Below are 17,449 nucleotides of genomic sequence, written 5' to 3' on the forward strand. Positions count from 1 at the left end.
TGTACATTTCACCATAAAGCAATATAACTAATTAAAAACACCCAACCGAGGCATCAACCAAAAAACCCATCAGCAGCACTGCCCATCAAATAAAGAGCATCTGGAGCCCACTAATCTGGGCAACTAGTGTGCTTCCCTTGCCTTTTGCTGTTAACTCTTTTCCTATTGCTCAGTCCTGTCTCCTATTGCTGAAGGTTATGGCGCCAAAAGCAATTGTCACTACATCTGTGCTTTGGTCACAAGCAAATTTGTTTTTCATGATTTATTTTGTCTTTCCTTGACTTCCTTGCAAATTAAGTATATAACATGTAAAGTTTGTGTATTTTTCCCTCCATCACTTCCCCACTCCCTTTCTTTCCCTTCCCTTTCTCTCCTCTTTCTGTATATCAGTAATATTTCCTTGCTAAGCCTGAATCCTAAAGCATGCTTTTACTTTTGCTCATCAGCTGAAAATTTCAGTGGGTTTCACTCCTTCCTGTAGTTGACTTTCCAGTTCTCATGACAGCAGTATAGGGTGATTCAAGACTAAATCCTAAATTCCAGCCAGGCAACATTCGGGATAATAAAATCAAGTAGCTTTGGCTCCATGTATGGAATCAACTTAACTAAAATCTGATAACTTTGAATTAAAATATAATTACGTAATTTAAACATACTGAGAAATGTCATTTTGAAAAATCTCATTATTATTTTCCTTCTCCTGGTGTAAACAATCCCTGAATAGTAGTGTTTATGGAAATAATGAATTATAGTGAAATGTGTTTTCCACATCATAATTAATCATAAATGTTTCTTTAAATAAGAACTTAGATAAATCAAATTCTAAACATTCACTGTACCTTTTTGACAAAAATGTTTCAAATTAAGCCTCAAAAGAATAGCCTCTAAATAAACTCCACTGCAAATAAGATGCTAAGGTGGTGTTTTAAAAACCAGTGCAAATTTAGTATATCTAGTTCTATAACCTACTTCACAGATATTTTGGGGGGCGGAAATCACGAAGAAATGTCATAAGTGGTAGGAAACAGCTTTCCTTTCATTTTCACCATATAACTATATCATGACTTGAACGCCACAACTCACTTGGCAGATGATATGACCACTGCATGTTCATCAGAATTGAGGATTTTTGTAAGATGAGCTGCAACTGAGTCTTCATAAATTGTCATCTGAAAAAATAAAAAACTCACACTGTATTAATGTTTCTGGCATTTATACAACTCAGTTATTACTGCTTCAAAAATGGGACCATTTTGACTCATCTGACACACGGCAATGGCTATAATGAAATATAAATGAAATAAATGATATATATGAAAAAGTCATTATACGAAATAGATAAATATTTCCTTTCTGTGAAAGGCTCTTAGTTTCTGGAATTCTTTAATTCATATTCTTAGAAAAAGCCATAAAATCCATTAAAAATTTCATTAATGTCAAATAGCTGAATATATAAAAAAAAACTCCTACAAATCAGTACAAAAAAAGCGAGACAATCTAATAAAAATTGGCAAAAGACTAGAAATTAAAGAGGAAAATAGGGCTTCCCTGGTGGCGCAGTGGTTAAGAATCTGTCTGCCAATGCAAGGGACACGGGTTCGAGCCCTGGTACGGGAAGATCCCGCATGCTACGGAGCACCTAAGCCTGTGTGCCACAACTACTGAGCTTGTGCTCTAGAGCCTGTGAGCCACAACTACTGAGCCCACATGCCACAACTACTGAAGCCCGCGCGCCTAGAGCCCATGCCCTGCAACAGAAGCCAGCGCAATGAGATGCCCGCGTACCACAATAAAGACCCAACACAGCCAAAAATAAATAAATAAAATTTTAAAAATGAAAAATAAATAAATAAAAAAATAAATAAAGAGGAAGATATACAAGTGGTCCATAAGCAGATGAAAAGGTGATCAATCTCATCAGCCATCAGGGAAATAGAAACTAAAACCACAGTGCAACACCCCTGTATAGCTGCAGACTAGCTAAAAGGAAAACAACAGAGATGAATGGAAAATGCCATATGCTGGCAAGGTTGTGGAGCAACAGAATTCTTGTACACTGCGGTGGAGGCGCAAATTGATACAAACACTCTAGAAAACTGCTGGGTAGTATCTATTAAAGCTGAACGTATGCATAACACTGTAGGACTCAGCCATTCAACTTCTGTTTATACTCAAAAGAAAGGCAGATGTGCTTTCCCAAAAGACATGTGTTAGAATGTTCACAGCAGCATCCATTCAATAGTCGAATGGATAAAAAACTGTAGTATATTCGTGCAACAGAATACTACAGAGCAATGAGAATGCATGACGTACCACTATGCCACAATATAGATGGATCTCACAGACATAATATTTAGGGAAAGAATTCAGAAATGAAGGAGTGTACACATACAAAATGATTCTATTTTATAAAGTACAAAAACAGACAAGATTCATCTATGCTGTTAGAAGTTAAGATAGTGGTTATTGGGGTGGGAGGTGGGGTGATGAAAGAAAGGGGGCACGGGGTGGGGGGGTACTGGTAACGCTGCCTTGTGTCTGGGTGTTGATTACATGGGTTCATTTAGTTTCTGGAAACTTACCAAGCTATATGTTCATGATATGTGCACTTTTCTGTACGTATAATTCAATAAAACGTTTTTAAAATGCTGAATGCATGTCATTCAATCATGTAAATAAGTATTTCTCTCAATGAAATAATCAAAATGCTAAAGGAATCCCATATCCCCTGATCTATTTGACTCAAACTTTAACGTTCTGTTGAAAGAACACATCTTCCTAATATGTAAAAATGTGCACAATATTTAAACAGTCACATATTCAGAGCCTTCCACCAAATGTTTGCCTCAACTCTATTCCATGTCACACAGCTCAAAAATGTCCATTATAAACTATCTGCTCTATTCAAGCTGGCCTCCAATGCTCTTCTGACTCAGGTAACCTTTCATTGCTTTTTACCAATCAGCATCAGTTTATTCACACACAAATGAAGATTCAATTACCCACCCCCCTATAAAGCCTTCCTGACTAGCTTCTTCCCAAAGCAATCTCAGTCCTGCTTTACATCCATTGCCACCAATGGCAATCAGTGTGCTACTGATTTAAATTTCTATCTTACTGCCTTCAAAGGCAGAGCACATATGGAAAAGAAATTTTACTGAAAGAAAGGAGGAGAGGGGAGGAACCTCAAAGTTTCACACAATATTGTATTGACTGATAAATCTACTTACTGATCCCTGGTCTAAACATTAAAAACTACATCTTTACAGTTAAGATCAGAAAAATGAAAATGTATCTTCTAAAAAAAGCAAAGAAAGGAAATACTCTTCCAAAAAATTGATTTTATTTCTTTTCCCTACAGGGTAGACTGTCATAGAACATAAGAAGGTCGAGAAAAACTATCAATTCCATTTGAATTTACATTTAAAAAATCCAAGTTTTTGTCCATTGAAAGTAACCAAAGGCATAGAGTACAACCTTTTCCAGAGGAAAAGGAAATAACCTCTATATCCAAGGATACAATTATTATTATTATTTTAAATAAATTTATTTATTTTTGGCTGTGCTGGGTCTTCGTTGCTGTGTGCAGGCTTTCTCCAGTTGAGAGCACAAGCTCAGTAGTTGTGGCGCAGGGGCTTAGTTGTTCTGTGGCATGTGGGATCTTCCCGGACCAGGGCTCGAACCCGTGTCCCCTGCATTGGCAGGCAGATTCTTAACCACTGTGCCATCAGGGAAACTGGGATAAAATTATTGATGTCACTTATTAAGCTATTATGTAGTCACTTAGCAGCATTAGGAAGGTAAAGTAATAACAGTTGACGTTTTTTATTGAGTACCAGGCACTGTAATTAAATACTTTGTACGTATTTATTCTATTGATTGTCCTGTTTTACAGCCAAGGCACCTAAGGCTCAGGTGAGTGATCTGCCCAAGAATCACAGCTAATGAAGAGCAGACAGGCTACAAGTAGGGATTCTGGAGCTTATTCCATCACACACAACCCCCCACACACATCCTGACCAAGCAAGTCTTGGTCTTTGCCTAACTGTATCTGTCAAATATAAATTTCATAATTGATCAGGTGTATTACTATAACAGCCTCCTGGTTGGGCTTCCTCTGTCTCTCCTGCCCCTTTTCAAACCATTCTCCACTTCACAACAGAGAGATTTTTTTTCTAAAGCACAAATCTGATCATGCCACATCCCAGCTTAACATGTCTAAGTTTTCTAGAGAAAGTCAAAAGTCTTCAGCTAACATGTAAGACTCTCCATGATCTGAACCCTCCTTTCCTCTCCTCTGCCCTTTTGATGCCCTTGCCCTGCACCACATGCTCTAACTCTACAGAATTACTTGTAGTGCCCCAAATGTACCAAGGTCCTTACTATCAAGCTCTGCATAATGCTCTTTTTCAACTAGCTAATTCTTCTCTTTTTTTGTGCTGAAAATCCAGTTTAGGCACAACCTCCTCTGGAAAGACTTCACTGAACTTACCAGGCTAAGAACCCTCTCTTCTGTGCAATCATTATACCCTGAAAATAACTTAAACACTGTTGGTCATTTCCTTGTCTGGCCCTCCCACTAGACCAGAGGTTCCCAAACTTTCTGGGCTCATGCATCCTTAGCGTCTTAGTAATTTTGTCACAGTGCCCCAGGGCCAAAAGAAATACTTAATAGTAGTTAAGTCCAAACAGCTTAATAAGTATTTATGTCCTGACAACTTAATAACCATTTGAAAAAAATAATACACATAAATTAAAAGAAAAGAAATATCTTATTTCATTCTTAAATAACTAGTTGTGGGCCTGTGGGCACTGTATACATCTCAAACCTTAGAATCACATTGGACCGTGATACCCTCATTTCCTATTCAACACTAATTTTTGTGTGGAGTTTGCTTTATATCACAGCAACTACTGAAAATCCAGCTGCACAAAAACATAATGTCATCAAAAGGAATGTAGTGCAACCTAATATTTAAACTGTGTACTACCTCAAGCTAGTAGTTTCTGTGATGTCCAACAGATGTTGAGTGTTACAATGTTTTCTTTGAAATTTAAAAGAATCTCATGGTAGCCCTCTGAGTTCACTGAGGTGCCTGGCACATAGCTTGGCAAACATAGCTCTAAGCTGATTGAAACTAGAGGGTAAGCCTTTTATTTCCAGTCCCAGGTACCAATAGGCACTTAATATTGTTGAATGAATGAAAGAAAAAATAAAGTTACAACTTCATAGCATGCTATTACCAAGCAGCTAGAAAACAGACAGAATTGAGGGGAAAGAAGTTTTATTACTCAACAAGAGTAAATTTAGAAATAAACTAATCAGAAGATTTTCATTTCCAGAAATTTGAGGCCATTCTCTCCTGTGTTTTCAGGGAGTTGACTGGGGTACAGCAGCTCACACCTTCTCTTTGATTACCTTGGCATTGATAACAAGCATCTGTAGACTTACTAGACTTGTATGATGGGGGAGTGATACAGAAGAGACCAAAAACATGACCTCTGCATCAAAAGGCTTTTAATCTAAAAAGAAAGCAGTAGGAATCTGGCTTCCAAGGAATACATAAGGCCAGAGGGCTTTGATGTCAAGATGTCCATTGTTCTAATACGGTTTGGTACTTAGATTAAAAGAATTTAACAATACGAATTTTTTTTTTTTTAAAGCCGTGCTGCACAGCCTGTGGGATCTTATTTCCACGACCAGGGATTGAACCCGGGCCACAGCAGTGAAAGTGCCAAGTCCTAACCACTGGACCTTCAGGGAACTCCCTAACAATACTAATTTTTAATTCACTGTCTACTTTGTGCCAGTCATCGTACCAGACGACAATATAATGGTGAGTGAATAATATACATTGCCTGATCCTTACAGTGTGATAGCACTAAGATGATGGAAGGTGAACGGGGCTGTGGAACTACTGAAGAAGGGCACAGACGTAGGACTTGGGAGATGAGGGATGACCACTTGGAGTGAGTGGTGGACACCTGGAATGAGTGATACCTAAGCTGAGACTTGAGGTGAGAACAGAGTGAACTAGTATGAGGCCAATGGAGAGATGCATATTCATTCGCCAAGGGGTGGAGGAGAGAAGAACCTGATGGCATAGGGATTTTACATTAAATGTAAACAATACATTTTCTGATATTGAGTATTAAGCAATAGAATCATTGTTACTGAAGGAAATCATGGAATCACTATTCTTACAATGTTCAAAAAGTACAACAAATAGAATTACTTAATTATGGCCATAAGGAATTAATCAATAAAACTGTCACAATTCCTTAAGCTCTATAATTCTATGGTGCCAGCAGAATGCTAACAGTTAATAAGAAGATCAACCACATTTTGTGGCCTTTTAAGGAAAATCGAAAAAAACAGTAATTTCGAAAAAAACAGTAATTTCACAATCATGCATAAGGGAATCTAAAATGAATATTTTACTTAAAAAATATAAGCTGGAAAACTAGATTGAGCCTACGAAGAAGGAATATTTAGCTTACTTTTATTTCATTTTTCAAGGCAAAGAAGTCACACAGTGACTGGTCAGAGTGACAAAGAACACTCATTTAACCTGTAATCTTAAGGCACACTATCTCTTTGCTATGAAATACTTTAATAAAAAAGCAAAATACATGAAGTTTCATTCAAAACTCCTTTACACTAAAAAAGAGCTTTCTTCCATGTAGTTACAATTGTACCTCATATTTAGTGACTACATATATGATAAAAGTAAATTGTCTGACTTTATCTTATATGCTAGGAAATAGACATCTTGAAGTAAGAAGAGCAAAATAATGCCCCTTTCGTCTCTTTGGAGAGAAAATTAATAACATTTAAAAAATACTATTAAGAAAAAAGATTGGTTCCTATGAAAACATTATGTTTATAGTTGAATAAAATAATAATATAAACAAAAATGCTGCTGGAAATCAAGTAGTAAATATATTAATCTTTCATAGTAATTACCTCTGGGTGGCAGGACTGTAAATAAAATTTTTACCTTCTTTTTTATATATTTTTGTATTTTCCAACATTTTTAGAAGCAGTTTTTGCTACTTTTATATCAGGGAAAAAATTTAAATACAATTAGCTTCTTCAAGGAATAGCCCATGTTTCTAGTTATCATTCCTTTCCTTAGTTTTGACAAGATCATAATTTTCTTAATGACAAAACAAAGATTTCAACTGCAAAACAAACAGATGAATTTTCCTAGAGGGAAAAATAAGCTATCATAGATCAAATGGTCTTAGTGAGTCAGAGAATAATCCTTTGAAAATTAGGTTGTTTTAAATCTCCGGTGCTTTGAGGTTTAATCAGAATGCTGAATCTTTAAGAACGTCTAAAAACTGTAGTTATTAATGGTCTGTAGCAGGGATGGAATGAAGTGCACTGTCTTCCTTTGTTTTATCTTGATCCACAGACTTAACCTAGAGGCCTGTCCTGATGCATCCTCAACACAGCAGGGAAAGCAGGAAGAGAGAAATTCTAATACAATAGTCTGGTGACGAGTACTGATGTGTGTCTGGAGCTGGGCGAACATCTAATATTCAAACAGGTGCTCATGGGTGAAGCAGAAGATGAGTGAAAGCTAACAGGAGCCTGGCATCAGCTGGCTTCCCTGGAGCCCGGCTGGTAAGAGTAAATAGGCAGGTGGAATATTCAGGGAGAACTATCAGGTGGGTGGGAGCAAGGGAACCTGCATGCCTGGTGCTTTCCACACACTCATCACCCCCTTTAATCCTCCCAACATTGTGGTCTTGTCAACAGCTGAGGTCCATGAAGATGAGACCCACAAAGGCGAGTGATGTGGCTGAATTCACACGCCCAGGGTGGTTGTCATGGAAGGACACTCACCTAGATGGTAAGGATTCTTTCCTCTGGAGGAGGGGACCAGAAGCAGTCAATGAGACCAAACCCCAAACAAGAAAAATTACGATTAAGTGAACATACTACCATATCTTATACGTTTTTTATTGTTCAAGACACTCACCCCCGTTTTCAAATGATAAATAGATAAAGAGTTAAAGTCTTACATAAAATTCTTCAGATGCTTCTGGAGGTTCTGGAAGTAGAGAAGCCTTTGCTGGCAATTTGAGTTCATAGGTCATTATACTCCACCTGAAGGGAGAAAAATCTTTGGTCTAAAATTCCTTTAAAATTTAATAAACTGACTTTGTTCTTACCTCACAAACACACATATGCACATATATTCATGAACTATGGTTCCCTGTGTCTAAAATAACCAAATATGGGAAGAGATGGACTTTTCGTAATCTTATAAAATGCTGAATTCATAATTTATGATTTCCATATCTTACCAATTCTCTGATTGATGACTTCCAAATATTTGAAGGCTATGGCCCACAGTAAGAAATGCAGATATGTAACAAGACCTCTCCTCTTCACTAGGTGCAAAGCAGTCTGACTGTTCTATTCCTTTCTGCTTCACTTTTTAAATAACGCTCACTGCAATTTCTAACTAGATTATACAAGTTGCTAACGGGTCACAGCCCCAAATTCTAAAACATGTCCTAGATTAAACAAACGTGTAGTACCTACGAGAAGTAAATCATTCTGCATGTAACAATCTGTCTTGCCAAGTCAGCTTATACAGACATGAAATGAAAATTATGAAAATTAGCTAAATAGTCCTTCTTACATTAAGAAAGTACGCATGGGATTGAGAGGAAAAACTTAATAGAAATAATACTTAATGGAGGCAAATTTACTTCAATTAGCTGTAAATATTAATTTCAAACCAAACATTGAATCATTTGGTGTTAGAGAAAAGCAATCAACTCCAGATAAATCCAGTCTTCTATCTAAAATAGTTTCAAAATTTGGGAAGAACAATTGGGTAGGGACATTATTGTTGTCAGTAACAGGATGTGAAATAAAGATTTTTCAAAGACACAAAGCATAATAAGAGCAGTACTGTAACACATGGATTTTAAGAAAAGCATATCACAGTGGATGCCAGTGATAGAACCTAGAGGAAAATCCCAAGATTAGCATCAGTATGTAAAGAGAGCCTAGTGTATCATTCAGACTAATAAGTCTTTGCATAAAAATTCAAATTCTGAGAGAATTCCCCAAAAGACATAAGTTATATGTTAGGATGTGTAAATGAAATAGATGTGTATAGCTACTATTCAACTCTTGACATGAATATACTGTAAATATACATTTGAGCACAAAAAGTCATCCATTCCTTCATTCATCCACGTAACAGGTATGTACTGAATGTCTCAAAAGTGACAGTATTCCAGGGTCTGGAAATACAAAACTGAATAAGACTTCTCTAATAAAGCTTGTATTCTAGTGCAGAAACAGATGTAATACAAGCAACAAATAAAATAATTAAACTTTGTAAACTTTCAAATAAGGAAAAATCACAATTGGAAACATGAAAGTCCAGTTCCGTATATCTGGCAATACTTCTCTGGTCAAAGGATGGTTAAAGAATTGGGAAAGAAATCCACCCAAATGTCCTTGCACCTTCCATGCTATACCTCCTCCCTTTATAGGCAATGATTGGAGCTGATGAAACAGGAGAAAGTGGCAGCTTATTGGGATGCTTATAAGGGATGCTTATTGGTACCAGCTAAGCAGAGTTGAAGGCAGAAGTTACGGACCCATTTGGTGAGTATGTGCATTAAACAGAGAGTGCAGTGTTGAAAGCCCCTGGGAAGTACAGTCTGGATTTCAGTACAGACAGCCAGTTCAACCACTTATTAGCTATGTGACACTGCTAATATAAAAACCTCCTGAGACTTTTTACCTGTAAGATGGAGATGATAATGATATTAGCCATTTCTAAATGTACAGTGAGGATTAAACGAGATGATACTCTATCAAGTAAAGTAACTAGAAGTGCCAGGCAGACAAAAAATACTATTCATTGTTACTCCACTGTCTCCGCAAGACTCAATTTTCATCTTTGTAAAACAGTCATAACAATGCTTTTCTTAGCCAGTGTTGTTTTGAGGGTCAAATAAATTAATATATGTGAAAAAGCATATATGATGTGGAATATTATTAAACATCAATTTTTTCACCTGTTCTTTACAAATGGTATTCTTAAATTAGTAAGGAAAGCACTGGAACAAAATATTCTTATGTTTCTAAACAACAGTCCTAGCTTTTTAAATCCCCCTCGATTTGTTTTTTCTTGTGGTTTTTTGGTTTTTGTTTTTTTTGCAGGTCTGTATTAAGGAATTTTACCAGGGGGGTGTTGTTTCTCTGCTAACCACCTAGAGAAGTTAATTTTTATAACTTACAAGGGAAAAAGCACACAGAGCAGAGGAAATGCCTCACAGCATTTCCTAGGTTGCGGGGAGAGTGGTATTTAAATTTACACCAAAAAGCCATTTAAAATACCTTTTGGGGTTTGGTAAGCACTGAACTGGGCAGTCGTCTGGGAAATCACCTCCAGGCTCTTTTAAAGACTGGAGACTGAGTCCACTTTATGCTCCCAAACTACTGGGGGATCCCTCTCATGACTGGTTTGGGATAAACACAGACAAATGCTTGCCAGCCCAGCTTTCTTTTGAAATATTCTGTCAGCAAAAGAATCAGCCATTACAACATTACCTTATGTCAGGCAAGGTTACAATTAATTAGGTTACAGCTTATTTTAGAGTAATTACATTTTAGATTGGTGGCTCCCTGATGAGATTTTGTGATTTTCGGGAAGAGTGCCACAGATGGCTAATCCTATCAAAGTTGTTTTGATTCATGCTAGCTCAAATTTATAATGAGATTTTGACATTTGTGTCCCACTTATGATGGAGGTTACTGCTTACTGAGCCCTGGATGCTCCCTATACCCCAATTCTAAACACCTCCTGCATAATACTCAGGGCACACACACTGTGATTTCTTTTTTACATGTGGGGCATTTAGAGAGAAAGCAGTTAAGAGATGCAGTCGAGGATACCATAAAAACAGTGATAGTTCCTTCATGTGAAGCGGTCTTCCTAACACTTCCCTGTCCCTGGGAAAAGATTATGTTTTTTAGTATTTTGTTGGTTCAATTCCTTCTCAGTGTGTATAATTAAGAAGAGATATTCTAAAAAATCTAAGGTTTATATGGTCTTTCTTAGTTTTAATGAAACCAGAAGATGAAGGGACCATGCCTATTATACTCATCAAAAGCCCCCCCCCATTAACTATTTAAGCTTTCTGAGCCAAATAGCAGTTAAAAGTAATTAGTATCAACATAGCCTTCTACATTATCTTTAAAATAATGGATTCATTAAACTAGTCTCCTCATTTTTTTTTTTTTTACAATTCATTCATTCACTCAAAAAACATATTTATTGAGTGTCTATTCTGTGCCAGGCTCTGTTCTAGACCTCAGGGGTGGACCCCCGTCAGGGGTTACCGTCAGTACAATTTTAATTATCAAAAAAAGATATCAGTATGCCACTTTCGATCTAGTTTTAGAAGAGAATTTGTTATTACCTGTCCAACATTTTGGTGCTGGCTCGTTCCAGCTTCTCAAGTATCTGAGGAAGTTGGGTGTCGTCATCGTATGAGCCTCCCCAGCCAAGAACCCGGGCAAGGTCATTTCCTGTACCCAGAGGCAGTACTCCCAGCTGACACTGAAAGACAGCCCCACAGGAGACCTCAGACAAGTTGACACATAGGGACGCTGACATTTCTGTACATCACTGGTCAGCAGGTTAGGATAACTAGCAGTGAAAAAAATGACCACTTGCCTGTTTATTCAAGTTGAGCTTATCAATTTCTGACAAAACCCAACCTACACTTCCATCTCCTCCACAAACAAGAATCCGGAAATTGTCAAACTTCTGGAATAATCTTAAACTGAAAGAAAAAAGTATTTTATTTTAGTATAAATAAATAAAAATCACATTCCCCAATTCTTTGTCATTCTGTTAGTTATTGGTATTCATGTTCAGATTAAATATAAGAACTCTTACATATGAATTATACTATAAAAATCAATTTGAGTGCAATGTGTAACTCAAGAAAATGTCTTAATCATAAAGCGGAAAGGAGATTATAAGTAGAAATGGAGATAAAATTAGGATAAAAGGGGAGTGAGAAATGAGAAAACAAAAAATAAGCAGAACCCAGGAAAGAGAATGAAAGGTAAGTGATAGGAGATGGTAAGAGTACTGACTTTTCTCTTTACTTCACAAGGATATGTTATTTCCATGAGTAGCATATTACAAACCAGGGAGGCGAATCTAGGGCACTGACGCTCCTGAGTGGCACAGGGGCAGTTCCTAAAGAGACCCACCAAACCTTGCCCAGTGTACCCCCGCCATACTCCCAGTAGTTGTTTTGCTTCCTCTTTTCCTATTCTCAATAGGTCAATCTTTTTACTTCTGCCTTCCTTCATCTCAAATTTTGACACATTTCACCCTGTGAATGTACCTTTGTACACCTCAAGTATTGTGGAAAATCGAAAAAATATGGAGACAATCTCAAGAAGTTTCACAAAGGGACTTCCTTAGAATTTTAGAGGATGGGTAGAAAAAATAAATGTCAAAAATATAAGATATTGGAACCATCAAGGATTATAAAACAGATATGCTAGAAAGGGAGACAAAGCTAACCAGCAATGGGAGAGACAAAGGTGAGGAGAGAGGCTACATGAGGAAGTGCCAGGACACATGCAGGAGAAAGGAAGGGAGGTACAAGCACATAAAGAAAGAGCTGGGTTCAAGTGAAAAAGACCAACACTCATGGGACCAGAAGGGCTTGCGACAGCAAGAAAAAGGAAATGGAAACAAGAAGGAAGACCCTGAAAGGACACAGTGAAAAGAGGCACAAAGAGAGACTGAGGAGAGAAACAGAGAAGATAGGAGAGTGCTAAATCACAAAACACAAAGGCCTTCTCAGGAACTGGTATCTAAAATCTTCATTTCTATTTCTGTGTTTATGATTTAAGGTGACAGTGGAACCCAAGAGAAAAGCCGAGTTGGCGTAAGTAAATTATAAGGAGATCGCAGGCTCTTGGGTCAGATGACACAATATCACCTCTTCAACAAAAATCATATATATACACTAAAAATGTATTCAAAGTGCCTCAAGGCATATTTTCCCTCTTGAAAATATATTTAAGCTTTTCCCCCCAGATTTTAGGTTATATGACATTCCAGAAAGTTTGAAATGAACAATTAACAAAAGTACTTTTTTGTCATGTGTGGGAACTGAGTCTGAAATCCTTGAGGCCCACAACAGTATCTGTGCTTTGGTTAAATAATTATTTGTATTATATACAACTCAATACTACCCTCTCATGCAAATCATTTTCTCAAGTTATTTTTTGTATTTCTATATTTACACAAGTTGATCTACTTTGTAGAGCTAAGCAAACAGAACTGTTTGATGTAGGATCTATTCTAAAACATTTTCTAAACAAACTTTAGAACTTTCAGCACCCAAGGAAGATATACAAATATCAAAAAGTTTATGTTAAAATTTATAATCAGAACTTTAAAAAAAGGGAGATGTCAGAAGATCAACACAGAGATGTCTAGATGAATCTGCAATTTTCATCAGCTGAAAAACCAAGTGTATTTCGTGCTCAGTGCTACATATCATTCAAATGAGATTTATCAATAATCAATTACCCTAAATGAGGACCGCCATTCATCAAATCAAACACCTGAGCTGGATTTAGTAACTGTTTAAATCGGCGAAGAAACTTTACTCCCTGATTATCTCCACTCTTAGAATTGACAAAAACCAATAGAGGACTAACACAGAATGAAAATGTTGCTCTACAGAAACCTGTTAAAAAAAAGAAACAAAACACAGCACAAGATCAATACGTACAGCTTTCTCTTTTTAAACTCTTAAAAAAACTTCAGAGGAAAAATGATAAATTCATAAATAAAGAACCTTGTTTATTACTTTAACAATGTTATCATTTAGCACCCCCAAAAAGAGATAGGTTTATTATTTACATACTAAGACCATAGAACTTATCTTTTAAAATGTGCACTATAATGAAAAATCATACCAAAGATGGTAAAAGTATTAATCATAGATAAATTGAGATCTACCACCTGCCGTAACAACACTTAATTATTAAGAGAAACCAATCATAGTCTATAAATTCACAATTGTTAAAGGATTCATGTTCATTTTCGGCATTATATTTAACTCCTCCTTGATAAGGCCTTAGAAAATATTTTTAAATTTTATAATAAATAACAGAACTTTGATATATCAGGGCTTGGTGGGGGGGCTGTTAATAACACAGGTTAACAAATCATATCTTCTGCAGCTTATAATATCTATGATATCTACTGGCATCATTTATATAAAAAGTTTGAAAAGCATAAGGCACTTTATCGATGCAAAACATTGATAAGAGTTTATGGTAAAAGCTTTTTGTAACATGGTTTGCTTACAAGGAAGTTATTAGTATGCTATTCCAAAACCAGTGCTGTAAACAGGTTCTTCAGTACGTACAATTAAGTTGTAAAATTCCAGAAAAAGTGAATGAATTTATAGGAGTATAAATTCCTACAATGAAATGGTAAGAAAACACATTTCAATAAGAGCTATGCTAATGGGCAGCTTCAATTACGGAGGGGGAAAAATTGCTTATAAAAAATTAATCTTTTCAGATTGCATTTTGTTACAGAATAACGATCTTATTTTATTTGCTGAAATGTAAAATCTCTAAGTCTTATACACTGTAATTTCACCACTGTGTTAATAGTTATGTTTTTACACCTTAATTTTAAAACATTCTTTTATAAATTAAATGTACTGTTCTGCAATTGAAATGGAATTATTATCTAAAAACTAACCAGAATAACCAATTACAGTTCTATTTATTCTAGGAAAATAGATGTACATATAAACATTTGATATACTAGGAATATACATACTTACACTACTGCTACATACCATCAGAATCGGTGCTGTTCAGTGCAATTGGAGGTATGACAGATACTCTACATTGGCCAAGTGGACATATAGGATGATATAAATCTTTGCAGGCAGTGTGTACCTAATAACAACGAAATAAACCTTCAGGAATCATAAAAACACATCAATGTTTTATTATGGTAAAAATTATATCTAAGGAACTGGTAAATGAAGATCAAGTGCATCCCAAAATGTTCAGTAATTCATAAATTACTTTAATGGCACAATATTTATACTTCTAAGGAATGGCCTAATCATTTTAGAGATGGGAATTTGATTTGGTCTGTACAGCCTGTTTTCATGATTGTCTCAGGCAAGTAGTATGTAGTCAATAAATGCCTGGTGAAGGGAAGGAGAGCGGAAGAGAAGAGGGAGAAGTGCAGAGGAAGGGAGGAAGGGAGGGAGCAAGGGAGGAAAGGAGGGAGGGAGGAGGGAAGGAAGAAGGGAAGCAAACCAGTGAGTGTCAATATCATTGTCCGTAGGAAATGATGATGACACCTACCTTATAAAATTCTTACAGAATTTAATGAAGATAAATACAATCTGTAATGTGTCTGCTCTTTCTGCAGTGATCTATAACTTTCTATTCACACCTCTTTTATAATATTGTCATGTTATTATAGTTATAAGCACATCCGTGCCTATGTTCTCAGCTAGACTTCTGGCTCTGTAAGGAAAAGGAAAAGGTCCTATTATTGCCTCCTCATCTTGGAAAATGATACACATCACAGGCACTCAGCAAGTGTGTTAACTCTGTAGAAAAAAAAGTTTCAAGGTCACTCAAGCAGGGCAAACATATCAAGTAGGACCCAGGCAATTTAGAATAATTTATGTACTCAACTAGAGAGCCTTTAAATGTTTTATTAGTAAGAGCAGGCACTTCATAAAGCACTTATTTAAAAAGGCTTTATTTCATTAGTCCTTTTAGAAAACTGGCATATCAATTAAACATGTATTTATCAAAACTTTTGAGAAAATAATTGAAATTTAATAGCGATTCTTGTTCTGCTGATGACCTAATTTTGGACCATTTCCTGTTATGACTTATAATCATTAACAATCCAAATGGATTTTAGAAAAATGAGCAGGCACAGATAGTTTTAAAAGGAATTTAAAACGTAGGAGAATCACAGAGCATTTTGCTCTATGATTATAACAATGTTAAATGAGAAAAGCAGAGATAAAATTGTATCTTCACTATTTTTACAGAAAAGGTAAAACTATGCCGAGATTGGTCAACAGCTGGAAAAATTAAGAGTTATTAGGAGTGTGAAACTATGACTTATTAGGATTGTGGAACTATGGTTTTGTTTTGTTTTGAACCAGGTGACTATGTTTAGACACTAGATGTTTTGCTGTTAGAAACTCAAATTTTAAAGGCATCATAATATCATAATGGATAAATGATAGTATATAGGAAGTACAAGATTAAGAGGCATGTAACAAAAGTGATGGTGGCCCAGAAACCTGCATGTCTAACTGACACATGGAATGATTTCATGCTAAGGTGATATTTAAGTTTGCCAGGAAAAAAGAGGAAAGACATTCCAGAATCATCCTTTCTACAGTCTGTAATAATACTTCTGTCCCATTTGTGAAATTTTTAAAATGTGGCAGAGAGTAGAACAAGCAAGTAAAAAACCTAATTTAACTCCTACTGCTTTTTTTTTTTTAACTTCTACTGTTAAACTTAATAAAGTTTAAAAACTGCTGACTAATTTATCCCTCCCCCGCTTTCCCTTTTGGTTACCATAAGTTTGTTTGCTATGTCTGTGGGATAAATTAGGAGTGTGAGATTAACATATACACACTATGATATATCAAATAGATAACCAACAAGGACCTACTATATAGAACAGGGAACTATACTCAATATTTTGTAATAACCTATAAAGGAAAAGAATCTGAAAAAGAATACATAAACATATGTATGTAGGTATAACTGAGTCACTGTGCTGTACACCTGAAACTCACACAACATTGTAAATCAACTACAATAGAAAAAGACAACTACTGACTAAACACAAGTAGAGACCTATATATTACAGGTAAAGACAACTTACATAAAACCTTTCTAAAATAATTCATCACACAGATGACCTGCTTTCTTTTCAAAAAAAGAATAGCTGAAGTTCCAGAAGTAGAGAAATAGACTTCAGTAAATGCAGACTAATAAAAGTAGTGGTAGATGCATACATCAGTGGTTGTCCCCCCAAAAAAGAAATCTTGGGTGGGATGGAATCTTGATTTAAAATCTTGTTTATGTGAGCACTCCTTTAAAATAAGGAACGGCAGAAGGGGGTTTTCAGGGTTAGGGTTGCACCAAAACTCCAAAGAGGGATATCTAATATAGTCTGCATATTATATTAAATGGGATAAAAGAAATAAAAAGTAACATCTATGTCAATAAAAGAGGCAATCGATGAAGAATAACAAAAGCCTGGGGATGAAGAGAATCATGTTCGATTCAAAAATGAAAAAGAGGGGACTTCCCTGGCAGTCCAGTGGCTAAGACTCCTCGCTTCCA

The 17,449-nt window shown here is 36.1% G+C and overlaps 1 protein-coding gene across 7 annotated transcripts in view; it reads right to left on the minus strand.

Moving 5' to 3' along the window:
- The window catches only part of DGKH (diacylglycerol kinase eta), a 184,609-nt gene that overhangs the window by 58,195 nt on the left and 108,965 nt on the right, over nucleotides 1-17,449 (minus strand). For all 7 annotated transcript variants that reach the window (XM_068526471.1, XM_068526468.1, XM_068526469.1 and 4 more), the window contains exons 9-14: nucleotides 14,902-15,004; nucleotides 13,611-13,770; nucleotides 11,724-11,832; nucleotides 11,467-11,606; nucleotides 8,035-8,119; nucleotides 1,084-1,169 (exon numbers count right to left, since the gene is read on the minus strand). In XM_068526471.1, the coding sequence (XP_068382572.1) occupies nucleotides 1,084-1,169; nucleotides 8,035-8,119; nucleotides 11,467-11,606; nucleotides 11,724-11,832; nucleotides 13,611-13,770; nucleotides 14,902-15,004 (683 nt within the window). The remainder of the gene's footprint in view (nucleotides 1-1,083; nucleotides 1,170-8,034; nucleotides 8,120-11,466; nucleotides 11,607-11,723; nucleotides 11,833-13,610; nucleotides 13,771-14,901; nucleotides 15,005-17,449) is intronic.

The sequence above is a fragment of the Eschrichtius robustus genome, chromosome 18, assembly GCF_028021215.1.
Source record: "Eschrichtius robustus isolate mEscRob2 chromosome 18, mEscRob2.pri, whole genome shotgun sequence".
Taxonomy (NCBI): domain Eukaryota; kingdom Metazoa; phylum Chordata; class Mammalia; order Artiodactyla; family Eschrichtiidae; genus Eschrichtius; species Eschrichtius robustus.